The following is a 21,431-nucleotide window of genomic DNA, read 5'->3' on the forward strand; positions in this document are numbered from 1 at the left end:
AGTGAAATTCAAAAAATTCGCAAACGAGTAATTTGAATAACAATCGAACCGTTATGGATTTGAAAAGTAACGTACGTTTGGGATTACCGCCAAAATGAACTGCGGTCACACTGGAAGGCACTGTGCGCACTAACAACTATCGGCATTCGTGCCACCTCTAGCGCCCAGCTGATTTTTGACAGGCGGCTTCAGTTTGACTCGATCACCCAACGCGACGACACGCGATTTGATCGCCGCTTGGATTTTAAATCAAAACTATTAAAACCGAGATAAACAAACAAACACTCAGCTGAAAATACTTCAAGTGCTACAAACTTTTCGGAACAGTGTCGCGTCGGAATAAATTGCAAGTAACAAATTCTAACCAAACAAAATCCGCGGTGTAGATCGATTCCAAGTGTGCGGCGCCTTCATCAATGTGTGTGTGTGCGTCCCCGGAAACATAGTTGTTGTTGTTTACCAGTAACTCACGACGGAGGGATCTGCAGCAGTCTTAAGGTAAGTGACGCATATCTCTAGAGGATTAGCGGCCCTCACCTGTGAAGGCTTTGGATTTGGTGCCACTTTCTGTTGACTTGCGCTTTTCGCTCTTCCGCCTGACATTGGCACATTCTAGTCCACGAAAATCGGTTACCTACATACATACATACATACATATGTGCATGCCTGTGGTGCAACCAAGAAATCGATTAGAAATCGCGGAAGCCACTATACCCTACATATGAGCACTTACAACTGGGCATCGTCTTTGAAACCAAAGCGCACATAATCGTAACATTTCATTTGTTGGTAGTTACCATATAGCAAATGTGCATTAACAACAGGTTTTCTAATATTTCACTAAGTAGTTACTTGGCAAATTGGTATTTACCGAAATTCGTAACACCTTGTATACAGTTTAGTATTTCCAGGGTATAAGCATGAGTCATATTGTATTATACTTGTTTGCCCTCCAATATTATTAGTTTTCTATAGAACAGGAATCGAACAAAAGGAGTGCGCAGTCGCAACAGCAAATGTCACCACCATTCCTGCAATTCCCACAGCTGTCCTCCTACCACGCATCCTCATCCACATCCCGCACCCACAACCACATGGCATATACCATGTTCCATGTTCCTTGTGTGCATATGTACACCATTCTATTTATAGGCAGGGGCCCATGTCAACGTCGTTAGTTCTTGTTGTTGTTGTTGTGTTTGTGAAGCAAACTGAAAGATAGATTTGTGTCCCGACCATTTTAATTGAGTGCGGAAATGAGCAAACATTTCTTGGAGTCCCCCCAACCAGGGACACAAGTGTCGCTCTCCCCGATCGACTGGCTGTCTGATTCCCCATTCGAGGCACATTTCGTTTATTTATGTGGTAAATGGGGGAGGAGCTGGAGCTGGAGCTGGCGGAGCAGGGATGTGGACGCCGCTCCTGCGCATGCGTGTCCATGTTTGCAGACGTGCCCATCCTATTGTGAGCACTTTAAAGCCAATTAAACGGGTTCGTCGATGCCCTTTCATGTGGCAAGGGTATTTGGGTATTTACCTTTCTGGGGGGTGAGAAGTAGGTCCTTTTTCACGGGAATCGGTGGCAATAAACGAACGTGATCGTTTATATGGGTGCTAAAACTGAATTATTTATTACATATTTGGCTTTCCCTTTAGCCTGGCACAATCCAAGACAGTTGGTCATTAAACAATGGTTTCACTTTAGCTGGAAGTGCTTTTGCAATATTTTATAGTAGAAATTATATAGTTTGGTTGAGGTATCACTGTATCATTTCACCTAATCTTCGCACAAGGGTGAGCTCTTACTCTGCGTGTTGGGCATATAATTCCACATAATTCGAGATCCTTTGCGGTGCGCTGAAGGAAGTCCTGTTGTTGCTCCTGTGTTGGCTGTCACTCAAGCCCCGTTCAACCCCCTTTCAACCCGACGTGACCTCCGCCTCGCCGGGTGGCAAGCGATTCCCAACACGCGCCACACAGCTAACAGGCAGGACGGCAGGATCACGATCCTCATCTCTGGCGTCCATTGTCACCGCCGACAGCTGCCCATATAATTTGGAACCTCGGTTCGGGGAATACTGAAATGTAGCACAAAGTCGTCGGACGGAGGAAATCCACTTTCTGGAGTGGCCAAGAGTTGGACTCGCGATGCGTTAGAGCAATTTGCATATAATACAAAAAGAGAAACACTGAAACGGCCGACGATTGTTCAAAGATTCGCAGTGAAAGTCAGCCAGAGTGTGTGGTTTAATTGCAGCTTTTGTTTTGATAGTCGATTAGCATAATTCGAGATGTATTTGCTTCTATCGTGGCTTCGTTGATGGATTTTTTATGTACATGGCCCTCTTGTTTTATTCATGTACTTTTTTCTTTTTGTTTGGCTAACGCAACACGTGCTTACAAAATATTGGATCAGCATATGCAAGAAAAGTGCCGTTTCAATTTCCTGTTCAAAAATATATTTCGTGCCATGAACAGCAACTTCGATTCAAACTATATTAACTATATAGTGCGGAATTCAGTTGAACCTCTGATAGGAACCTACTCAAACAGATAGTATTCGCTTTTAAACCCTAAATAAACAAATAACTTCTAGCTTAAGCTTCAACCACTTATCCATTATGAATTATTTATGATGATAATGATTGGTGTGTTTTCAAAGTTACAAACTACTTCCCTTATTTGCAGTAACATTTAAATTCAAAATCCATAATCACATCATCACATAAACTGTTACTTTCGTTTGATTACGATTAGCAGTCTTTTTATAACTTTTTAATCATTTAGCATTCGTTTAAAACAAAGAGACTGAAAATAGATTTGCATAGCTAAATTTTTGTATGGGAAAGAGGCTCGACTTTCTGCGATGGGCTAGTTGTGGGATTGTGTGGCCAATAAATTTGGTTATATTGTTCGCCTTACAAGGAAAGTGACTAAAATAATTATATCTACCTGGTATTTTTCTGGCGACCGTCAAACGGGTAATTGTGCTGAGAACCGAGATAAGATTAAATGTGAAGCGATAACATATATTTGGGAACACACACAAGCCGCCAAAAAAACAAAGGCTGGCTGGCTAACACAAAGCCCCAAATGTGACCCAAAATAAACAAAGTGACGAGAGCAGCCTAAAAAATGGGCCCCTTGCTTACATATCCGCCAAGTGCAGAGTAACGACTTGCAGGTCGCCACCATATGGAAAATCTGTGAACATGTGTAGGGAAAATGAGTTATAGGGTCGTCACACAAATCCATCAACGTCTGAAAATGACTTTGTTAATGGCAATGGCAATGGGAATGGGAGTGGAAATGGGATTCGGATCTGGGTCTGGGTCTGGGTCTGGACAGCCAGCGGTTGCTATTTGCATTTTAATTGCATCTCCGAATCGTAGGAAACGAGCAGCGTTAATTGCCGTTTGGCTCACGGAGAAAAAAGCGCTTTTCAATTGTCGGTAGTTTTCCGGCTTTTTCGGATTTCTTTTGACTGGTCCGCATTAATTGGTTCCACTTGCTCGGCGTTTAACTATCGACAGTCATTTCTTCGCCTCAAATAAGCCCCCATCTCGCCGCTTGAATTTTTTGTTTTTGAACAATTCCAAGTCGTTGAACCCGCACTGCAACCAAAAGCACTCGACTCGGCATTTGTGGGGCATGCCCACATTACCCCGCCATGCCACGAAAAACTTAAAACTGAACTAAAATACGAACAAAATTAAAAACAAAATCGGACAGAGATGGCAAATAACAGGCGAAAGATTGAAAAACAAAACGCTACGAAAACTTGTTTCGGTTGTGACTTTTGCGCATGCTCAGCGTTTTGCTTGCCAACGCTTTACGGTACAGTGAACTCTGGCCCCGTCGCCGTTGCGTTTCCCGCTTTCGGTAGAGCGAACCAAACTGGTGTTCCTGTGACGTTTGGGCCATAAATTTTACAGCTGCAGCTTCTATTGTTGCAAGTGTAATTGCTTTTCGACCAATTTTCCCCCTTTTTTTGGCTATTCAGATGGGCCAAGTTAGAGCATTTAGCCCGAGTGACTCATCACTCTGATCCCATTTGGTAGTGGCCACGGGCAGCTGCAAAATCTGCGGCCAAAACAAGTTCAACTGGTTGCCCAGCGATGGCTTCTAAATCCATGCAGTCGCTACAGTTAGGGAAAGGCAGCTTCTTGAATCTGGAATAATATGGATTGTCATCGATTTGATTTTTCCATTATCATCTTCAGAATGTAGATACTTATTATTATGTATGTACACTTGATTGGGCTCACCCACTCACCATTATTTCAGCTGAACCTCTTTTTAATGTGGGTTCCTGATCAAATTCCTTCCTTAAGTAAACGACTAAAGTTAGCAAGTTTTGCGACCAGTGCACTGCTGAGTTCTGTGGCCCCCGCGCTGCACAATCGCGAATCCGAATCCGAACCTGAACCTGTCGCACCGTTAGTGCGTCCCTGTGCCTCCGCCTCGCGGACCCGGTTCCCTGGACTCCTGGATCACGTGAGCAGGCCGTCTTGACTGGTTGAACTTGATATTGATATCGGAAGATGGTCAAGGAACTGGACGGAATGGCGAACGCAACTGGTTTTGGGATCATAGGAGATCGGTTCTGGCTGAACAATGCCAATCTGGCCAACAATGTTCATTGCTTTCCGATGAAATATGCTCAGCCACACAAAACCGAACGATTCGCTAACGGGCTGCGAGTTGAGCTTCTTTCTCAGCGCTTTTGGCCTCAAATTGCCTCCAGTTGTTCATGGGTTGTAACCCAGGAAAGTGTCGCAATTATTACACAATTTTCGTGGTTCGCTGTCTCGTTTCGACTTTGCTTTAATTTTCTTTGTGTCTGAAATGTTTTGGTTTTCCATCGTGGTAGAATGGCATACGAGCTGGTTTCCTCGTTATGAAATGTTGGCAATTGTTTCGCTTGCAATATTATTTTTGCGTCTTCTCGCTTTCCTACTCTTTGTTTCGGGTTATGTTTATGTCGGGAAGTGGCACAAATATGCTGTCCCAAAGGGCTCTTAAAAGAAATGGGTCACCCAGCAGAGTGAACCGGAAAATATGGCAATGGGTTAGATAACAAATGCGTTTCTCCATTTTGTATGCCAACTGCAAGAAAATCCATAAACTGAGATGGTTGGAATTGATAGCGATTCAATAAATCCAAATCGTTTGGGGTTACAAATTGAAATCTTCTCACAACACTTAATTGCCACCGCTTGCGTCAGTTTCCCCAAATTATTTATAATTTTCCCCACAAATTTCCCCATCTAAATCAATTGATTTAAATCAAGAGATCATCTACTTCTCACATTTCTAAAAGTTTCGCCGCGAGACAAATTAAATAAACAACCTGTGTTGCTTCCATTAATTACTAGCTTTTCCCATTTCAGACCGATAGGCAACCCCTTTTGGCCAACAGTTTGCCCTTAACCCGAGTGCATTTCCTTAACTGCTTTTCATTTGACCATTTCCAAGCAGCATTGCGCAATGCAACAGAATGCATAACAAAGCGCATGCCAAAACAATAGGCGCATAACGAACATGATTATTAATTATTCAGCAAAGGCAACGGCAACAACGGTCATTTATTGTGTTTGTTTTGGCTTTGTGTGCTTGGGCTAGGGATTTGGTTTTGGTTTCGGTTTTGGTCATCGGCTGCGGCTCTTTTGGCCAAACCGGAAGCTGAACCTCGTCGCTCGCAACGGTAGAACAGTTTCCATTACACACAGAATGACACGATTTTTGAAGCCATTTTGGACTTCAAATGGGCAGTTGCGATATGAAATGTAAAAGGGAAAAATGGTTTTCAGAATCAACCTAAAAGTTCATATGGTAGGCTATTCATTGGAAGTGAATCATACTTCAACATGCGAGGTATGCACTTCTTATCATCACCTTTTAGGGCAAGAAACGTGGTGTTACATCCGCATATCATATCAATACCCCTATTTTGTAATACATTAGTGGTAAAATACTGTTTGCAGCAAGACAGGCCGTTTCCACTAAGCACTTTAAGAAGTAAGCGTGTAATATTCGGAAAGTTCAACTGGCACGAGTAATAGGTGCGTAAAAAAGCGAGTAACCATTGTCAGGTGTGGGGTTCGAACCCACGCTCCCTCTCGAGAACCAAAGCTTAAATCTGGCGCCTTAGACCGCTCGGCCAACCTGACTGTGCAGCATCGACGACAGAAGAGCTATTTGAGCGAACTGCCCAGGAGCCAGTGCCATTTTCAATGATGGATAAACGAGGGGAAAAGGGATATTTCCCCCCTATATATAGAATTTGCATGTTGAATGTTCAGTACATGCACACCATTGTTTACCTGCTTGTTTGCATAGTGTTTATTCAGATTGTCTACTTATAGTTATTTAATAACATTGTTGATTATCCTTGCTTGGAAATTGGAAAACACTGTCCTACGTCCGTAATAATTTATACCCATTGGCATATATATTTATAGAATGATTTGCTGCACTCATGAATAATTGCTTTTTTTGCAAATTTGTGCTCTTATTTCGCTTTGTTTCGCCTTTTTCGTTTCGTTTCGTTCCGTTTGTTGGTATTGATCAAGCGATTACAGAACAGCAAATAGACAAACAATGGACTTGAGTTCCTCCACCCATCGCAACCCCCTGGTTTTTCAGCTACGTCACAGCCCGCTGAACTGCTCTATCCAACCCATCCCATTTGCTTTTTAGAAAGCTCGTAGGAAAAGCTCTTGTGATGCCGCTATCAGATGCATCTTGCGAATACGAATCGCTTATCCATCTCGGATTTGGTTTCGTTGCTCCCACCCTAATCGCTTTGTTTACCAGAATTCGAGGAGCTTTGAAGCTTGCTCTTAACCTAACCCATGTAGCATAACACCCATTCCACCCCCTGTTGAATGCCCCAGTCAAGCAGCTGTTGCGTGTGAATAACTCAGTTTGCCAATTGGAGTGAAACACAATCAGCGCGGGATAGCCAAGACTATGGAAACAATATTCAATTATGCACACATGACAATTATTCATACATCTGCGGTCACCAGAGTCGTACTTAGATGTTGCAGTGTAGCACTGGAAACCTTATTTTAAGTTGGGATCGTTAGCTATTAGCGAAACTATTAGTGAAAATATTCCAAAATAGTCAGAAAATTGCGTTCATATCTCAAGATCTACTCGCTTGACCCCTGCTGTATGCGTAGTTAAATCCGGAAGTTGTTATTCACGCCGCTGCATTGCCGCGAGGCGACTTCCTGGTGCAACATGGAGCGGCTGCCATGACTCCGTCGCACTTGAGGCAAGTGCCACGGGTGCCATTGTTTGGTCCCGCTCCCGAATTGGGGCACAAACAAATAAAGCCCTTTTGAGTGTGGGGAATAATAAAATGTGCCTGGCACGCAGCTGGAATTATTACTGTGCCACCCACTCGACGCCATCGGTAATTGCGGATTCGGCGCAGTTGGCAGCTAACGAAGCCGAATGCCGTAAACGATACGATATGCTGGAGAGAAGCGATGAGCAGCAACCCCGAGCTTCCATGCGGGGCATCCTGCCCAGAATCCGGCAATCGGCAGTGCATGTCGCGAGTTTGCTGCAGTCGTCACGCCACGTGTGTCCGTCGCCCTCTTATAATTCTCAATCGGTTTTTGTTTCTTTTTTCGGGGCGGTTGCCCGAATCGTAGAACTCGGTTACTGGGTGAAAACTGCACGGCAACAGCAGCAGCTGTGGCAGCATCATCATCATCACCATCATTCTCCTCCTCTTGGCAAAAACAGCAACAATAACAGTTGCGTTTGATGTCAAAAGTTCAGCATCGCAAGCGACTTCCCAGTTATATATACACGATATATCTCGACACGCGCCTGCTTTCGATCCAACATTGTGTTTACCTCTTAATGTAGGTCAGAAATTGGCATAAATTGTGCAATGGCCACAGACTAATCGAGAAAACTCAATTAAAAGTGAAAAGCTGCATCTCATTGGATAATCCAGCGGATGGGCAAAAGTTTGCCAGCTATAGTGGAAAGTGTTTAATCGATAGTGAAAAGCGGAAAAGTGAAAATCAATTGTCACTGCCTGTGCAGCATTTGTGGTAGTTAGAAATCAGCAAACTAGTTACCAGTATTCAGTACTCACTCGCATCCCAAACGGTGCCACATACAGTCAACCCCCGTGGTGACTCACCCAGCACCCTTATTCGCACTCCCTTATTCCCATTTTTTGAGTGCCAAAGTCTTTGCTCCAGTGCATTGCACTGCAATTAACCTATTGAGGAGTTTGGCCTGCAGTTGGGGACCCCGAAATGGATTTCTATGCCAACAACAATCCGGTGCACTCGGCCAGCACGGGTGAGTTCAATTAACTTGGCTTAATTGCCAAGACAATCTTATCGCTGACTGTGGCGTATTTTTAAGCATTTCTTTTGTGATCTAGAGTAAATCTTAATTGGCTATCGTCACCATTAAAACATTCGTGCGATAGCGAAATTAAAATGCATTTACTTTGTGCAACTGATTGTTAATTAAATTGATTCGAAAATTGAATTTATTTGAGGGAGTTGAATCCCTATTAATGTGTTAGGAAATTCCATGTAATTTATATGAAAGTGCAGAACTTTATTGCACTATCTTACCAGATTAGTGACTTCAGTGGTTACTATGCAACTTCTGACTAATTTTAGAATAGACAATGACGAATCCCTGCCAAAAAGTAATGGAAACAAGCAGGAAAATTGTGCGCACGTTTTCCAAAAGCGGAGAAAATTACAATAATATAATGCTGGCACGCAACAATGTTTTCCTTTTTTTTGTCGACGGAAGAGGCCGAGTAAACATGATGATATCACACCCAACAGCGCCCACTCCGTTCAATTTTCGCAAGTAAACATTGTCTACTCTCTATTCCTTTCAAGAAAATCACGCAGAGGCGTCTGCTTTGCGGGCTTAGCTTCTGGCTAATTGCTATTCGGACCTGGTTTTCAATGTGGGCTTGGGGTTTGCGGGTCGTGGGGTCATTGCATGTGCTCGGATTACGTATACGCACGGTGGGCCCTGGCCAAAACCAAATAAGCCGGTTAGCTGCAGCAGGTGTCGCCCATTTGGGTGGCTCTGTCAGGCTGCACTTCATCATTTAAGGAGCACAAAAGGTTCGTTTGGTCTGTCCGGCTTCACATTTCATAAGCTTCTTGAGCATGACTTGGCTGTTTCTCCAGTTCTTCCAGTGCGCCTCAAGTTCATCATCTGCCTTTTGGAGGCCTCAGTGCGCTGTATGTTCTTGATTTTTTCCACACCTTCGCTTCTGCTCATGTCCATTGTCAATGTCGCCTTGAAGCATTTCCTCCGCCACCAAGTCATTCGTTGCTTCCACACTTGGTTGCCTGCTCTGCACTTGGAGAAAATCCCACCTAAAACCAATCGGAGACTAAAGATTTATTTGTGTTAGCATGCTCTTCTTATTGTAATCAGCTATTTCTGTGAATGTTCCCTCAAAAAATTGGTCTATTTCTTCTAAATTATAAAATATTTAACATTTACTTATAAATAAATGTGCCAAGAAATAAAGTGTAGACTGCGGAAAGTGCAGTGAAAGGAGTGCGAACCCGGGGGACCTGGAGCCTGAATTTCCATGCCTGGTCGTCGCCAAGAATGCAGCCGGGCCAGTTCTTCTGCCCCCCATAAGCGGCCATCAAATGCTGGGTTGTTTTTTTCTTTCAGACCTCCATCACTTGGTTCCTAGGCAACTTCTCGCTTTTTTATTTCATTTTTTCCATGCTCCATGCTCTGTGCTCTGTGTGTGCTTGTTTTTTGCGCAATTTGTAATTTATGCCGCCATCCCATGCTCGCAGCAGATTCGAGTGGCCCAGCCATATGGAAAGGCAGTGGACTGAGGAGCACAGACTGGGGAGGACCAGGAGATGAAGGCGACAACGTGGCCGTGATGGTGGCTGTATGGCTGTCTTGCATATGGAACAGTGTGTGGCAGAGCGCCTCCTCCATCGGCTTGCCAATCATTATTTTTTGCTCTGTGCATAATCAAGATTATGTTAAATTGTCTGAGTAATTGTTGTTAATTTGCCCGGGCACATTATAAAGCGATTTCAACCATATGTCTGGGGTTAAGCTCCGCTTTCTTTCTGGCCACAAACTGGGCTAATTATGATGGATACATTGCAGCCCGTAAATTGTTTACAACACTTTGGTATCAGCAGGAGATTGAAGTTTCATTTAATAGCCACCCTAATGCTTCTTAAGCCAAATAATTGGGGGAAAAACTGAAGCAACATGAGTCACTTCACATGGAACAGACACAAATTCTGGGTCGATAAGACTTCACTAGTTGTTAATGCAATGTGTTTGTCGTGACATAATTGAAATGCAACTTTCGGAACCAAAAGTTAACATGAGTCAGCATATAATGGATTGAATATATTATCATTTATATGTAGTTAGTTAGTTGATTGTGCTTCAGCCAATGGCTAATCAGAAAAATCAGTAAAATTTAATTTTACAAGTGAATGGTAAAAGCAGATTACTTTATAGAGATTAAAAGATATTACTTTCCCATAATGCACATCTGCTTTCCATACATCTGTCTACGCTAAACGTTTCCCAAGTGATCTATTCTATTGGCAAGACTCCCACTCACCAAAAACCAGTATCTCAGCATCCATAGAATAGTAGTCTCCAGATCTCTGCTTGGTTCTCACCACAGCAGAGTCCCACAGACCAAACTGACTCATTTTGCAAAACAAACTGAGGCTTAACAATCATTTAATAATTTAGCACTTTGCGGCAAATTTATCTTGATGAACTGAGAGCCATTGTTTCCCCCAACAAAATTCGAGAGCATTTTGTCGCCATAATAACATACATATGTAGGTAGCTAGGTAGCTGACATGGAACTCTGAATGCACGGCACTAGGGAAAGAGATCGGGGAAAAGGGCAGGCACCATTAACCTAGCGAGCGCTCAGTAAATAGATTTCACCTTGACGCGTTCGCCAAAACAATAATTCCGACGTCACTGTCTCGCTTGCCGAAATCAGATATCGGTACCAGATACATGCATATATAGAGCAACATATATCTGCAGAGCTACACGACTTTAAATGGGAGCTTGCGGTTTTCTTATACCTTCGTATACATCTAAACGCTGCTAGGTGTTTGCAAAGCGCACAACAAGGTCGTACACCCGAGCGCAGAGGGATAGATGCAACTACTCATAGAGTAGATAATAGTAAACTGATAATATTTTGTAGGACTCTAATTTGTAGGGCAAATAAGGTACAAATGTCTGTTACATGGGAAGGGAAATTTGCATAGCTGGAGAGAAAAGGGTGCCATCATCCAGTTTGAATAGGAATGTAATGTGCTGTAATCTCAAAATAAATCTGTAAAATTGCTATTATTCTGACCACGCCTGTGGCCGGGGCTTATCAACGGGTCTACTCACACAGCGCCCATGAGTCAGAAGGCAGTGCATGACCAAGAAAGGTAACCAGCGAATAGACACAAAGGAAAGGCGAAATGAGCGGAGACAGACGAAAAACAGAAACTGCCACAGCGACAGCAGTTAAAGAACAATGGTATCCATATGCCAGGGAGCCAGTTCCAGTGCCAGTGCCAGTACCAGTTCCTCAGCTCCACAGTGGCTCAGTTTGCGAGTGCCTTAGTTCCCAGAAGAGAGATTGGGAGAGCCGGAGAGAGCCAGAGAGGACGGCACAGGTAAAATGGCTATAAAACACCGGCACCGGTGGCAGCCCTAATGACTCGCCGGAGTCACTACAAATCTCTCCAGCCAGCCGATCGCTGCACTCCACTCCACTCACTTGTCTTTCCGCACTCGACCAGTGTGGAGCGTTGTACCTGGCCGGAATCGCAGTTCTCGGTTCCCTCTGTTCGCAGTGCGAGGTAGATAAGATTTTTCGCATTGATATTGTCCGCGCCATACGTTTGTACCTAGAACCTAAACCTTCGAAATTGTATATTGCCTGATTCGGTATTATAATAGTGTTTGCTTCTCCTTCCCTATTGCAGTGCGCAAAATGTTGGAGGACACCCAACTGGTGTGGGTGCGAGATGCCGCCGAGGGCTATATACAGGGTCGGATCACCGAGATCGGCGCCAAGGAGTTCGAGGTCACGCCCACCGATCGGAAGTATCCGAAGCGCACGTGTCACTTCGATGACATCCACTCCTCGTGCGATGGACCCCAGGATCACGACGACAACTGTGAGTATCCAAGTTTGCGAAATATGTGATGACATGGATTGGAGTCTTATCTAGCCCGAATTATTATATAAGTTGCGTAGGAAAGTGAAAGAACGAACCAAAGCTACTGCTCTCGATCGCAAAAGAACTTTCCACTTCCACTTGGAATTGGTGGTAGCATTCAAACCATAACTTCTACAGAGACATTTACCACAAGAACTATTTACGTGAGTCTAGCAAGCGAAACCACAAAAAAGCGTTTAGTAGGGTAAAGATAAAGGTTGCGAACGTCAGTGATCTTCAATTAATATCAGAGGTATGTGGAACATTTTCAACTGCAGCAGGTAGCGATCTTATCTAGCAACCCGATAAGATGGCTTTCACATTAAAGATACCACCTGCATATCAAGAGCGAAATTTTTCAGTGAATTAGCTTCAAATTGAGTGAAAGAAACTCAGGGCAATGGGATGGGACAGGTCTGGCGAAATGCTGTGTATTTCCTAACTCTGGTTTGGGGTAATCGTTAGCTACGCTTGCTTACCTGACCTCCGAACCCTGCAGACAGGCGGCTGAAAGTGGTCGGGGGGTTCGGGCCATAAAACCCGTACAATTTCAAGCGTTTTACTAACCCAGTTGATTTTATGTGGCAGGCGAACTCATGCTGCTCAACGAGGCCACATTTCTGGACAATTTGAAAACACGTTACTACAAAGACAAGATCTACGTGAGTACTCGAAATAAGAACCAACGAAAATGGAACTGTGCTAAGAACTTGAATTGCAGACATATGTGGCCAACATTCTGATTGCCGTGAATCCGTATCGTGAGATCAAGGAGCTCTACGCACCCGATACCATCAAGAAGTACAATGGTCGTTCCCTGGGTGAACTGCCTCCTCATGTCTTTGCTATTGGTAACTGCAATTGATATTACTACAACTTGAAGAAGTTTGTAACCGAATGCATTATCAACCCACAGCGGATAAAGCCATACGGGATATGCGAGTGTACAAGTTGTCCCAGTCGATCATTGTGTCCGGAGAGTCGGGCGCCGGCAAGACGGAGTCCACAAAATACCTGCTCAAATACCTGTGCTACTCACACGACAGTGCCGGTCCCATAGAGACCAAGATACTGGATGGTAAGTGTTTCATGTCTGAGAATGCTTGAGGAGCAGCTCCTAGTGATTATACTCCCGTAGCCAATCCCGTGCTGGAGGCCTTTGGTAACGCCAAGACAACCAGAAACAACAACTCCTCGCGATTTGGAAAGTTCATTGAGGTGCACTACGATGCCAAGTGCCAGGTGGTCGGTGGTTACATATCGCACTACTTGCTGGAGAAGAGTCGCATCTGCACGCAGAGCGCCGAGGAGCGAAACTATCATGTTTTCTACATGCTCCTCGCCGGAGCTCCACAGCAGCTGCGGGATAAGCTGAGCTTGGGCAAGCCAGATGATTATAGGGTAGGTCTTTCCCCTACGTACTGCATCGTTCCTTATTTCACGGTTTGCCTTTCTTTGCCAGTATCTGTCTGGTTGCACACAGTACTTTGCCAACGCCAAGACGGAGCAGCTAATACCGGGCTCACAAAAGTCGAAGAATCACCAGCAGAAGGGTCCGCTAAAGGATCCGATTATCGATGATTACCAGCACTTCCACAACCTGGACAAGGCCCTGGGCCGCCTGGGACTCTCGGATACTGCGAAGCTAGACATATATTCGCTGGTGGCAGCTGTGCTCCACCTGGGCAACATTGCTTTCGAAGAGATACCCGATGACGTGCGCGGCGGCTGCCAGGTGTCGGAGGCCTCGGAGCAGTCGCTGACTATCACCAGTGGGCTGCTGGGTGTGGATCAAACAGAGCTGCGCACCGCTTTGGTGTCCCGAGTGATGCAGAGCAAGGGAGGCGGCTTCAAGGGCACGGTTATCATGTAAGGATCAGTATTACAGGGATCTATGGTAATCGATTGATGACTAACAAAACCATCACTCTTGCAGGGTTCCTCTAAAGATCTACGAGGCAAGCAATGCTCGGGATGCCCTGGCCAAGGCCATCTATAGTCGACTGTTCGACCGCATCGTGGGCCTGATCAACCAGAGCATTCCCTTCCAGGCTTCAAACTTTTACATCGGCGTACTCGATATCGCTGGCTTTGAGTACTTTACGGTGAACTCCTTCGAGCAGTTCTGCATCAACTACTGCAATGAGAAGTTGCAAAAGTTCTTCAACGATAATATACTGAAAAACGAGCAGGAGCTGTACAAACGCGAAGGGCTCAATGTGCCCGAGATCACTTTCACGGATAACCAGGACATCATCGAGCTGATCGAGGCCAAGTCGAATGGCATCTTCACGCTGCTCGACGAGGAGTCCAAGCTGCCGAAGCCCTCGTACTCGCACTTCACCGCCGAGGTGCACAAGTCCTGGGCGAATCACTACCGCCTGGGTCTGCCGAGATCCTCGCGACTGAAGGCCCACCGCACTCTGCGGGATGAGGAGGGCTTCTTGGTGCGCCACTTTGCCGGAGCTGTGTGCTACAACACGGAACAGTTCATTGAGAAGAACAACGATGCCCTGCATGCCTCGCTGGAGGGTTTGGTCCAGGAGTGCGATAATCCCCTGCTGCAGACCCTCTTCCCCTCGGGAAGTAGTACTTCGGTTCGTGGAAAGCTCAACTTCATATCCGTGGGATCCAAGTTCAAGACTCAGCTGGGCGAGCTAATGGAGAAACTGGAGCAGAACGTAAGTAATTCGATGGACTAACAGAAACCGAAACTTAATGATGTCACCTTTTAGGGCACCAACTTTATACGCTGCATCAAGCCCAACAGCAAGATGATCGACCGACAGTTTGAGGGTAGCCTGGCGCTGGCCCAACTCAAGTGCTCGGGCACCATTTCGGTGCTGGAACTCATGGAGCACGGTTATCCATCGCGTGTTCTCTTTGCCGATCTCTACAGCATGTACAAATCGGTGCTGCCGCCGGAGCTCGTTTCATTGCCAGCTCGCACCTTCTGCGAAGCCATGTTCCAGTCCCTCAATCTGAGCGCCAAGGACTTCAAGTTCGGCATCACCAAGGTCTTCTTCCGGCCGGGCAAATTCGTGGAGTTTGACCGCATCATGCGCTCTGATCCGGAGAACATGTTGGCCATTGTGGCCAAGGTCAAGAAGTGGCTGATTCGATCGCGTTGGGTCAAGTCCGCTCTGGGAGCTCTCTGCGTGATCAAGCGTAAGTAGTCCACCAAGCCATTTTATATGGCCTTTCGTGTAATGTTCCTTGTTTCTCTACCCTAGTGCGCAATCGGATCATCTACCGCAACAAGTGTGTTCTAATAGCCCAGCGTATTGCCCGTGGTTTCCTGGCTCGCAAGCAGCATAGGCCGCGCTACCAGGGAATTGGCAAGATCAACAAGATCCGGACCAACACTTTAAAGACAATCGAAATAGCCAGTGGCCTGAAAATGGGTCGCGATGAGATCATTAGCGGGGTAAACGATATCTACAGGCAGATCGATGATGCCATTAACAAAATCAAGGTAAGTCTTGGTAAATGCCACTTCCAGTCCTTTACTGATACTTAATCCGAAACAGATGAACCCACGCATTACCCAACGGGAAATGGACTCGATGTACACCGTGGTCATGGCCAATATGAACAAGCTAACAGTTGATCTGAACACCAAGCTTAAGGAGCAGCAACAGGCCGAGGAGCAGGAGCGTCTGCGCAAGATCCAAGAGGCCCTGGAGGCCGAACGCGCCGCCAAGGAGGCGGAGGAGCAGCGCCAGCGCGAGGAAATCGAAAACAAGCGACTGTACGTATTAGTTTTTATGAGTTTGAATTCTGAACTAGCTTCCCATCCGAAATCCACAGCAAAGCGGAGATGGAAACTCGGCGAAAGGCCGCGGAAGCTCAGCGCCTGCGCCAAGAGGAGGAGGATAGGCGTGCCGCCTTGGCGCTGCAGGAGCAGCTGGAGAAGGAGGCCAAGGATGATGCCAAGTACCGGCAGCAGCTCGAACAGGAACGCCGCGATCACGAGTTGGCCCTGCGTTTGGCCAACGAGACCAACGGCCAGGTGGAGGACAGTCCACCAGTTATCCGCAAGTATGTGATTATATGGTCAAAACCTAATACAAGTTACAAGGCCAGAAATAATTGGGTAATGTCTATATTGTATTCCTAAACGGGATCTTGCAAAAATGATAATTTGTCTGTTGAAATATTGGATAAGTATCAGATTTGGCCTGTTAGGTTATCAATTTATATTGTATATATTAATTATATTATAAAACTCACCAACTTTTTCCTTTTCCCCCACACGGAATCCACTCCACACTTTCCACAACCAAACACCACCACCCAACCACCCAATCCAACCCAACGAACACAACACAGTGGTGTCAATGACGCGTCTCCCATGGGTTCCAACAAGTTGATCAGGTATAGCACGCTTTATGAATTACCTATGTCTACCACTCTTGTAAATTTTGTCAATCTTTTCTTGCTTTCCCAAAAACACTAATTGGATAATGACTACCATACAAAAAAAAAAAAACAAATCAACCAACGATTCTTTACTACTTTAACTTCTTTACTTTCTGTATATTTTTGAAAAAGTTTTTCACAAGTTGTGTCAAACATTGCTTCGCGGTACTTGAATAAGTGAGTTGGTGCTGGTTTTGAAATCATTTCATACTAACTAAATTACTAACACCTAAAGTAATGAGCTCGTGCCCACTAATCCAAATCATCTGTAGCATCTACTACTACTAGCAAACTCCCATTGGCTTTTAGTTGTTAACTTACGATTCTCCTATTTATCCTGTCACTATGAACATTTGATGCCATCAATGACTCACTTTGTTTGCTTGCGCTGATATACATATCTATGTAAAAGTATTTACCTAAAATTATGCTAATTGCTATTGCTATTCCTGTGGCAGATCGGAAAATGTTCGCGCCCAACAGCAGGCGCTGGGTAAGCAGAAGTACGACTTGTCCAAGTGGAAGTACTCGGAGCTGCGTGATGCTATAAACACGTCCTGTGATATTGAGCTGCTGGAGGTGAGCCTTTATATATATTATTATTTTGAAAGCTTAGCAAACAAACCCATGATTTTGCAGGCCTGCCGTCAGGAGTTCCATCGCCGCTTGAAGGTGTACCACGCCTGGAAGGCAAAGAACCGCAAGCGCACCACCATGGATGAAAACGAGCGTGCCCCACGCAGCGTCATGGAAGCTGGTAAGTAAAAAGCACAGAAATAGTTATTGTATAGTACTATATACCATATCAATTGCAGCCTTCAAGCAGCCGCCTTTGGTTCAGCCAATCCAGGAGATTGTGACCGCCCAGCATCGCTACTTCCGGATTCCCTTCATGCGGGCCAATGCGCCGGACAACAGTAAGTGTTCTTCCAGACTATATAATTATGAAATATATTGATAAATCCCTTTGCAGCCAAGCGCGGTCTGTGGTATGCCCACTTTGATGGCCAGTGGATCGCTCGCCAGATGGAACTGCATGCGGACAAGCCGCCAATTCTACTTGTGGCCGGAACGGACGACATGCAGATGTGCGAGCTCAGTCTGGAGGAGACGGGTTTGACACGCAAGCGCGGCGCCGAGATCCTGGAGCACGAGTTCAACCGCGAGTGGGAGCGTAATGGCGGCAAAGCCTATAAGAATTTGGGTGCCAAGCCGAATGGGCCAGCTGCCGCAATGCAGAAACAACAGTAGACCCCCAATACAATAAAAAGGCACTGCATTAATCAAATACGTTGCCGTTCCGGTGGTCAATGGGTCAAAATTGGTAACTAACGAAACTCGAAAATAGGTTTTTGTCAGTCAAATTTTACTGAAAGCGACCACGTCCATAAAACATTTTTAGTAAATATAACACTCTTCGATTAGAAATGTGAAAATTTTAATTTGGATTCCGATCCCATTTGCCCAATCATTTTGTGCGCGCCCGGACTGTTTTTTGGGGGCCTTATACACTTAGCTATACAAATATATATCTTTAATTAAGTGAATCTTATGATGTAAAAGGAAACGGCAAGTTGTATTTAGTATTTAACTAATTACTATTTAAATTGTGTATTTAGTTCACTGCGATGTATTTACATAATTGAATATATATTTTACAGTATTTTAAAAATAAATATTTGAAGTGAATAATTTGAATCAAAATCAAATATGAAATCGGAGCGTAAACCAACTTCAAACTTAACCGGAACTCAAAATAACTAACCCTCAGCTCAGTGTGAATGGGTCGCTTTATTTAGTGTTGCTCGAGTACTTAAAGCACCAGTGTGCACTAGCTATTTTTAAAGACGAGTGTGACCCTTCAGTACAGTAAGTTCAGAGTGACCATCAAAAAATCGGCCATGCGATAGTACATTAAAATACGCTCACCACTAGTTGGCAACACTGGCACCGGTCTGAATAAGCCAATTTGTATTTTAGCTCATTTATCTGTGTTCAAAGTCAGCTCAAGATTAACAGGTGATTCATTCAGTATGCCCACCATTGGAGTTAAACGGGATCTGCTCTTCGAGGCGCTCGGCAAGACTTACAGTGAGTTTGAAGAGTCCACGTGTAATCACGTTTTCATCGCTTGGAGCTCCCTAATGTTTACCCCTTTCCCGTAGCCGATGATGAGTTCCAGGAACTGTGCTTTGCCTTCGGACTGGAGCTGGACGAAGTGGTAGGTGGTGTCTATTAATAAAGAGTACACACATACTGAAACCGCCTGAAATTCCCCACAGACCACGGAGAAGCAGATGCTGACCAAGGAACAAGGCGATGTGGCAGCGGCGGCCAATGCCAGCGAGGAGATCATCTACAGAATCGACATACCCGCCAACCGGTATGATTTGCTCTGTTTGGAGGGTCTGGTCACGGGTCTGCTGGTGTTCCAGGGAAAGTGAGTTCGAAACGTCGTCCTGTCATCAATGTGCACCATACAGAACTCTACCCTTTCAGACTAAAGCCCCCCAAGTTCCAGTTTGTGGAGCCGGCCAAGAGGCAGGTGCTGAAGATTGACCCTTCGACGGCCCAGATCCGTCCGTACGCCGTGGCCGCTGTACTACGGAACGTGACTTTTACGCCGGCCTCGTACAACAGCTTCATCGATCTGCAGGACAAGCTGCACCAGAACATCTGCCGCAAGCGTACGCTGGTGGCCATTGGAACCCACGATCTGGACACCATACAGGGACCCTTCAGTTACGAGGCTCTGGCGCCGGACCAAATCAGGTTCAAGCCACTTAACCAAACCAAGGAGATGACTGGCAGCGAACTCATGGACTTTTATTCCACGCATGCGCAGCTGAAGCAATATCTGCCAATCATTCGGGAATCACCGGTTTATCCAGTGATCTACGATGCCAACCGTGTGGTGCTCTCGCTGCCGCCCATAATCAACGGTGATCATTCCAAGATCTCGCTGAAGACCAAGAACGTGTTCATCGAGTGCACGGCCACAGATAGAACGAAGGCAAAGGTGGTGCTGGACACCATCGTATGCCTCTTCTCCGAGCACTGCGCCCAGAAGTTTACCGTGGAGCCGTGCGATGTGGTGCAACCCGATGGCAATGCGATCTCTTATCCGGAACTGGCGGTGCGCGAGGAGCGGATATCTGTCAAGCGAGCTAATTCCTATATTGGCATCGATGAGCCGGCGGAAAAGCTCGCAGATATGCTGACGCGCATGTATCTGGCGGCCAAGGTGGATGGCGACTCGCTGGTGGTTAAGATCCCACCCACGCGACACGACGTGATCCACGCGTGCGACATCTACGAGGACGTGGCTATTGCCTATGGCTACAACAACATCAAGAAGTCCCTGCCTGCATTCATGCAAATAGCCAAGCAATTCCCACTGAACAAACTGACCGAACAACTGCGCGAACAGGTGGCCCAGGCGGGCTTCACCGAGGCGCTGACCTTTACGCTCTGCTCTCGGGATGACATTGGACGCAAGCTGAACAAGAACATCGAAGCCCTGCCGGCCGTGCACATAGGCAATCCCAAGACCCTGGAATTCCAAGTAGTGCGCACGACCCTATTGCCCGGTCTCCTCAAGACTCTGGTGGCCAACCGCAAGATGCCGCTGCCCCTGAAGCTCTTCGAGATCAGCGACGTGGTGGTTGCCGATGACAGCACGGAAGTGGGTGCCCGCAATGAGCGAAGGTTGTGTGCCGTAAACTGCAACAAGACCGCAGGCTTCGAGGTAGTTCACGGCCTGCTAGATCGCGTGATGCAACTGCTCTCTGTGCCCTGGAAAACGGCCAGCGGGACCAAGGGATATTACCTTCAAGCTACCGAAGGTAAGTGGCCGAAAAGTTCTTGATATCCTAAGTTACCCATGTTCCACTCGATTTCAGATCCCAGCTACTTCCCCGGTCGCTGTGCTAATGTCATGTACGACGGTGTTGTCATCGGCAAGATCGGTGTTTTGCATCCCACAGTGCTGCAGGCCTTCGAGCTAACCACGCCCTGTTCGGCGGTAGAGTTCACCATTGAGCCCTTCGTCTAAAAGATTGATACAAAATGTTCAACATTGTCTAAAATTTCACAAATGAATGATCACAAATAAATTAAATAAAAGCAATCCCAAACCATTTTAAATCAAACAATTTGTTGTAATTTTTATTTATGCTGTTTAATGTTCTCTTTTATATTTTTCCTTCAATACAATAATAATAATTATAAGAGTAATAATAATCCGTAGTATACTCATATAGTATGTGTGTATTTAATATATGTAGTTTTTTTGTTTTTCTTGTTTGCATTTTATTTGTTTCCATACTTTTCATATTTGAAGTATATTTATATTAATTTTTAAATTAATAAATCTATGTGAATTTAATTTCTTTCGCTTGAAAAAAATTCTATATTTATTCAGTATGCTTTTGTATTTTTCTTGTTTATTCCCATCGTTTTGTTTGCGGTTCAATCAAGGATGCATCATCTCATAACGGCTGTATGTCCTCAGATATTCGGTTGTATCTTTTTGTTAGTCAACAAAATCGAATAAAGGTCCTGTCGGGCATATAGGAGTTTAGGTGTAGGTGTGTGTGTGTGTGTATGTGGTAAATATATTCCTCGCAATTTGTTGTATCAAATAACTTAAACAAACATCTCCACATATTCTCATTACTCATTATTTGCTTGCAGCTAAAACATTGAAAAATAGAAAAAAAGTAGTTTCATGCTTCACTTATATTATCAT

At 45.2% G+C, this 21,431-nt stretch overlaps 2 protein-coding genes and 1 non-coding gene across 8 annotated transcripts; 2 read left to right on the forward strand and 1 right to left on the reverse strand.

Annotated features, from left to right (window-relative positions):
* Positions 1 to 171: 171 nt before the first annotated feature.
* LOC6554947 (myosin heavy chain 95F) lies at positions 172 to 18,373 on the forward strand. Of its 6 annotated transcripts, none has more exons than XM_026982432.1 (18): positions 172 to 498; positions 12,023 to 12,217; positions 12,848 to 12,921; positions 12,981 to 13,110; positions 13,176 to 13,337; positions 13,398 to 13,660; positions 13,722 to 14,128; positions 14,196 to 14,940; positions 14,995 to 15,427; positions 15,493 to 15,734; positions 15,790 to 16,010; positions 16,070 to 16,300; positions 16,592 to 16,636; positions 16,814 to 16,858; positions 17,140 to 17,260; positions 17,321 to 17,438; positions 17,497 to 17,598; positions 17,655 to 18,369. In XM_026982432.1, the coding sequence occupies exons 2-18, from the start codon at positions 12,031 to 12,033 to the stop codon at positions 17,930 to 17,932; spliced, it is 3,804 nt and encodes a 1,267-aa protein (XP_026838233.1). In that variant the 5' UTR covers positions 172 to 498; positions 12,023 to 12,030; the 3' UTR covers positions 17,933 to 18,369. The 6 variants fall into 6 exon arrangements, with proteins under 6 accessions (XP_026838233.1, XP_015009288.1, XP_015009291.1 ...); XM_015153805.2 differs by lacking the exon at positions 172 to 498 and adding an exon at positions 7,731 to 8,336; XM_015153803.2 differs by lacking the exon at positions 172 to 498 and adding an exon at positions 11,752 to 11,896.
* On the reverse strand, positions 6,089 to 6,172 carry Trnal-uaa. Its single transcript has one exon. It is a non-coding gene; the product is annotated as a tRNA-Leu (tRNA).
* A 182-nt stretch (positions 18,374 to 18,555) lies between the features above and the next one.
* LOC6554948 (phenylalanine--tRNA ligase beta subunit) lies at positions 18,556 to 20,831 on the forward strand. Its single transcript, XM_001981982.3, has 5 exons — positions 18,556 to 18,772; positions 18,847 to 18,902; positions 18,964 to 19,121; positions 19,181 to 20,526; positions 20,584 to 20,831. Exons 1-5 carry the CDS (start codon positions 18,715 to 18,717, stop codon positions 20,733 to 20,735), a joined length of 1,770 nt encoding a protein of 589 aa, XP_001982018.1. The 5' UTR covers positions 18,556 to 18,714; the 3' UTR covers positions 20,736 to 20,831.
* Positions 20,832 to 21,431: the final 600 nt, after the last annotated feature.

The sequence above is a fragment of the Drosophila erecta genome, unplaced genomic scaffold, assembly GCF_003286155.1.
Source record: "Drosophila erecta strain 14021-0224.00,06,07 unplaced genomic scaffold, DereRS2 tig00000000-arrow-pilon, whole genome shotgun sequence".
NCBI classification, from domain to species: domain Eukaryota; kingdom Metazoa; phylum Arthropoda; class Insecta; order Diptera; family Drosophilidae; genus Drosophila; species Drosophila erecta.

Excerpts from the sequence above, each read along its gene's own strand:
- LOC6554948 (XM_001981982.3), top strand. The coding sequence starts at position 18,715 with ATGCCCACCATTGGAGTTAAACGGGATCTGCTCTTCGAGGCGCTCGGC. Across the intron at positions 18,773-18,846 it reads GGCGCTCGGCAAGACTTACA|CCGATGATGAGTTCCAGGAA; the intron begins GTGAGTTTGAAG and ends CCTTTCCCGTAG. Across the intron at positions 18,903-18,963 it reads GACTGGAGCTGGACGAAGTG|ACCACGGAGAAGCAGATGCT; the intron begins GTAGGTGGTGTC and ends AATTCCCCACAG.
- LOC6554947 (XM_015153805.2), top strand. The coding sequence starts at position 8,291 with ATGGATTTCTATGCCAACAACAATCCGGTGCACTCGGCCAGCACGG. Across the intron at positions 16,859-17,139 it reads GCTTCGCGGTACTTGAATAA|ATCGGAAAATGTTCGCGCCC; the intron begins GTGAGTTGGTGC and ends TTCCTGTGGCAG. Across the intron at positions 17,261-17,320 it reads GTGATATTGAGCTGCTGGAG|GCCTGCCGTCAGGAGTTCCA; the intron begins GTGAGCCTTTAT and ends ATGATTTTGCAG.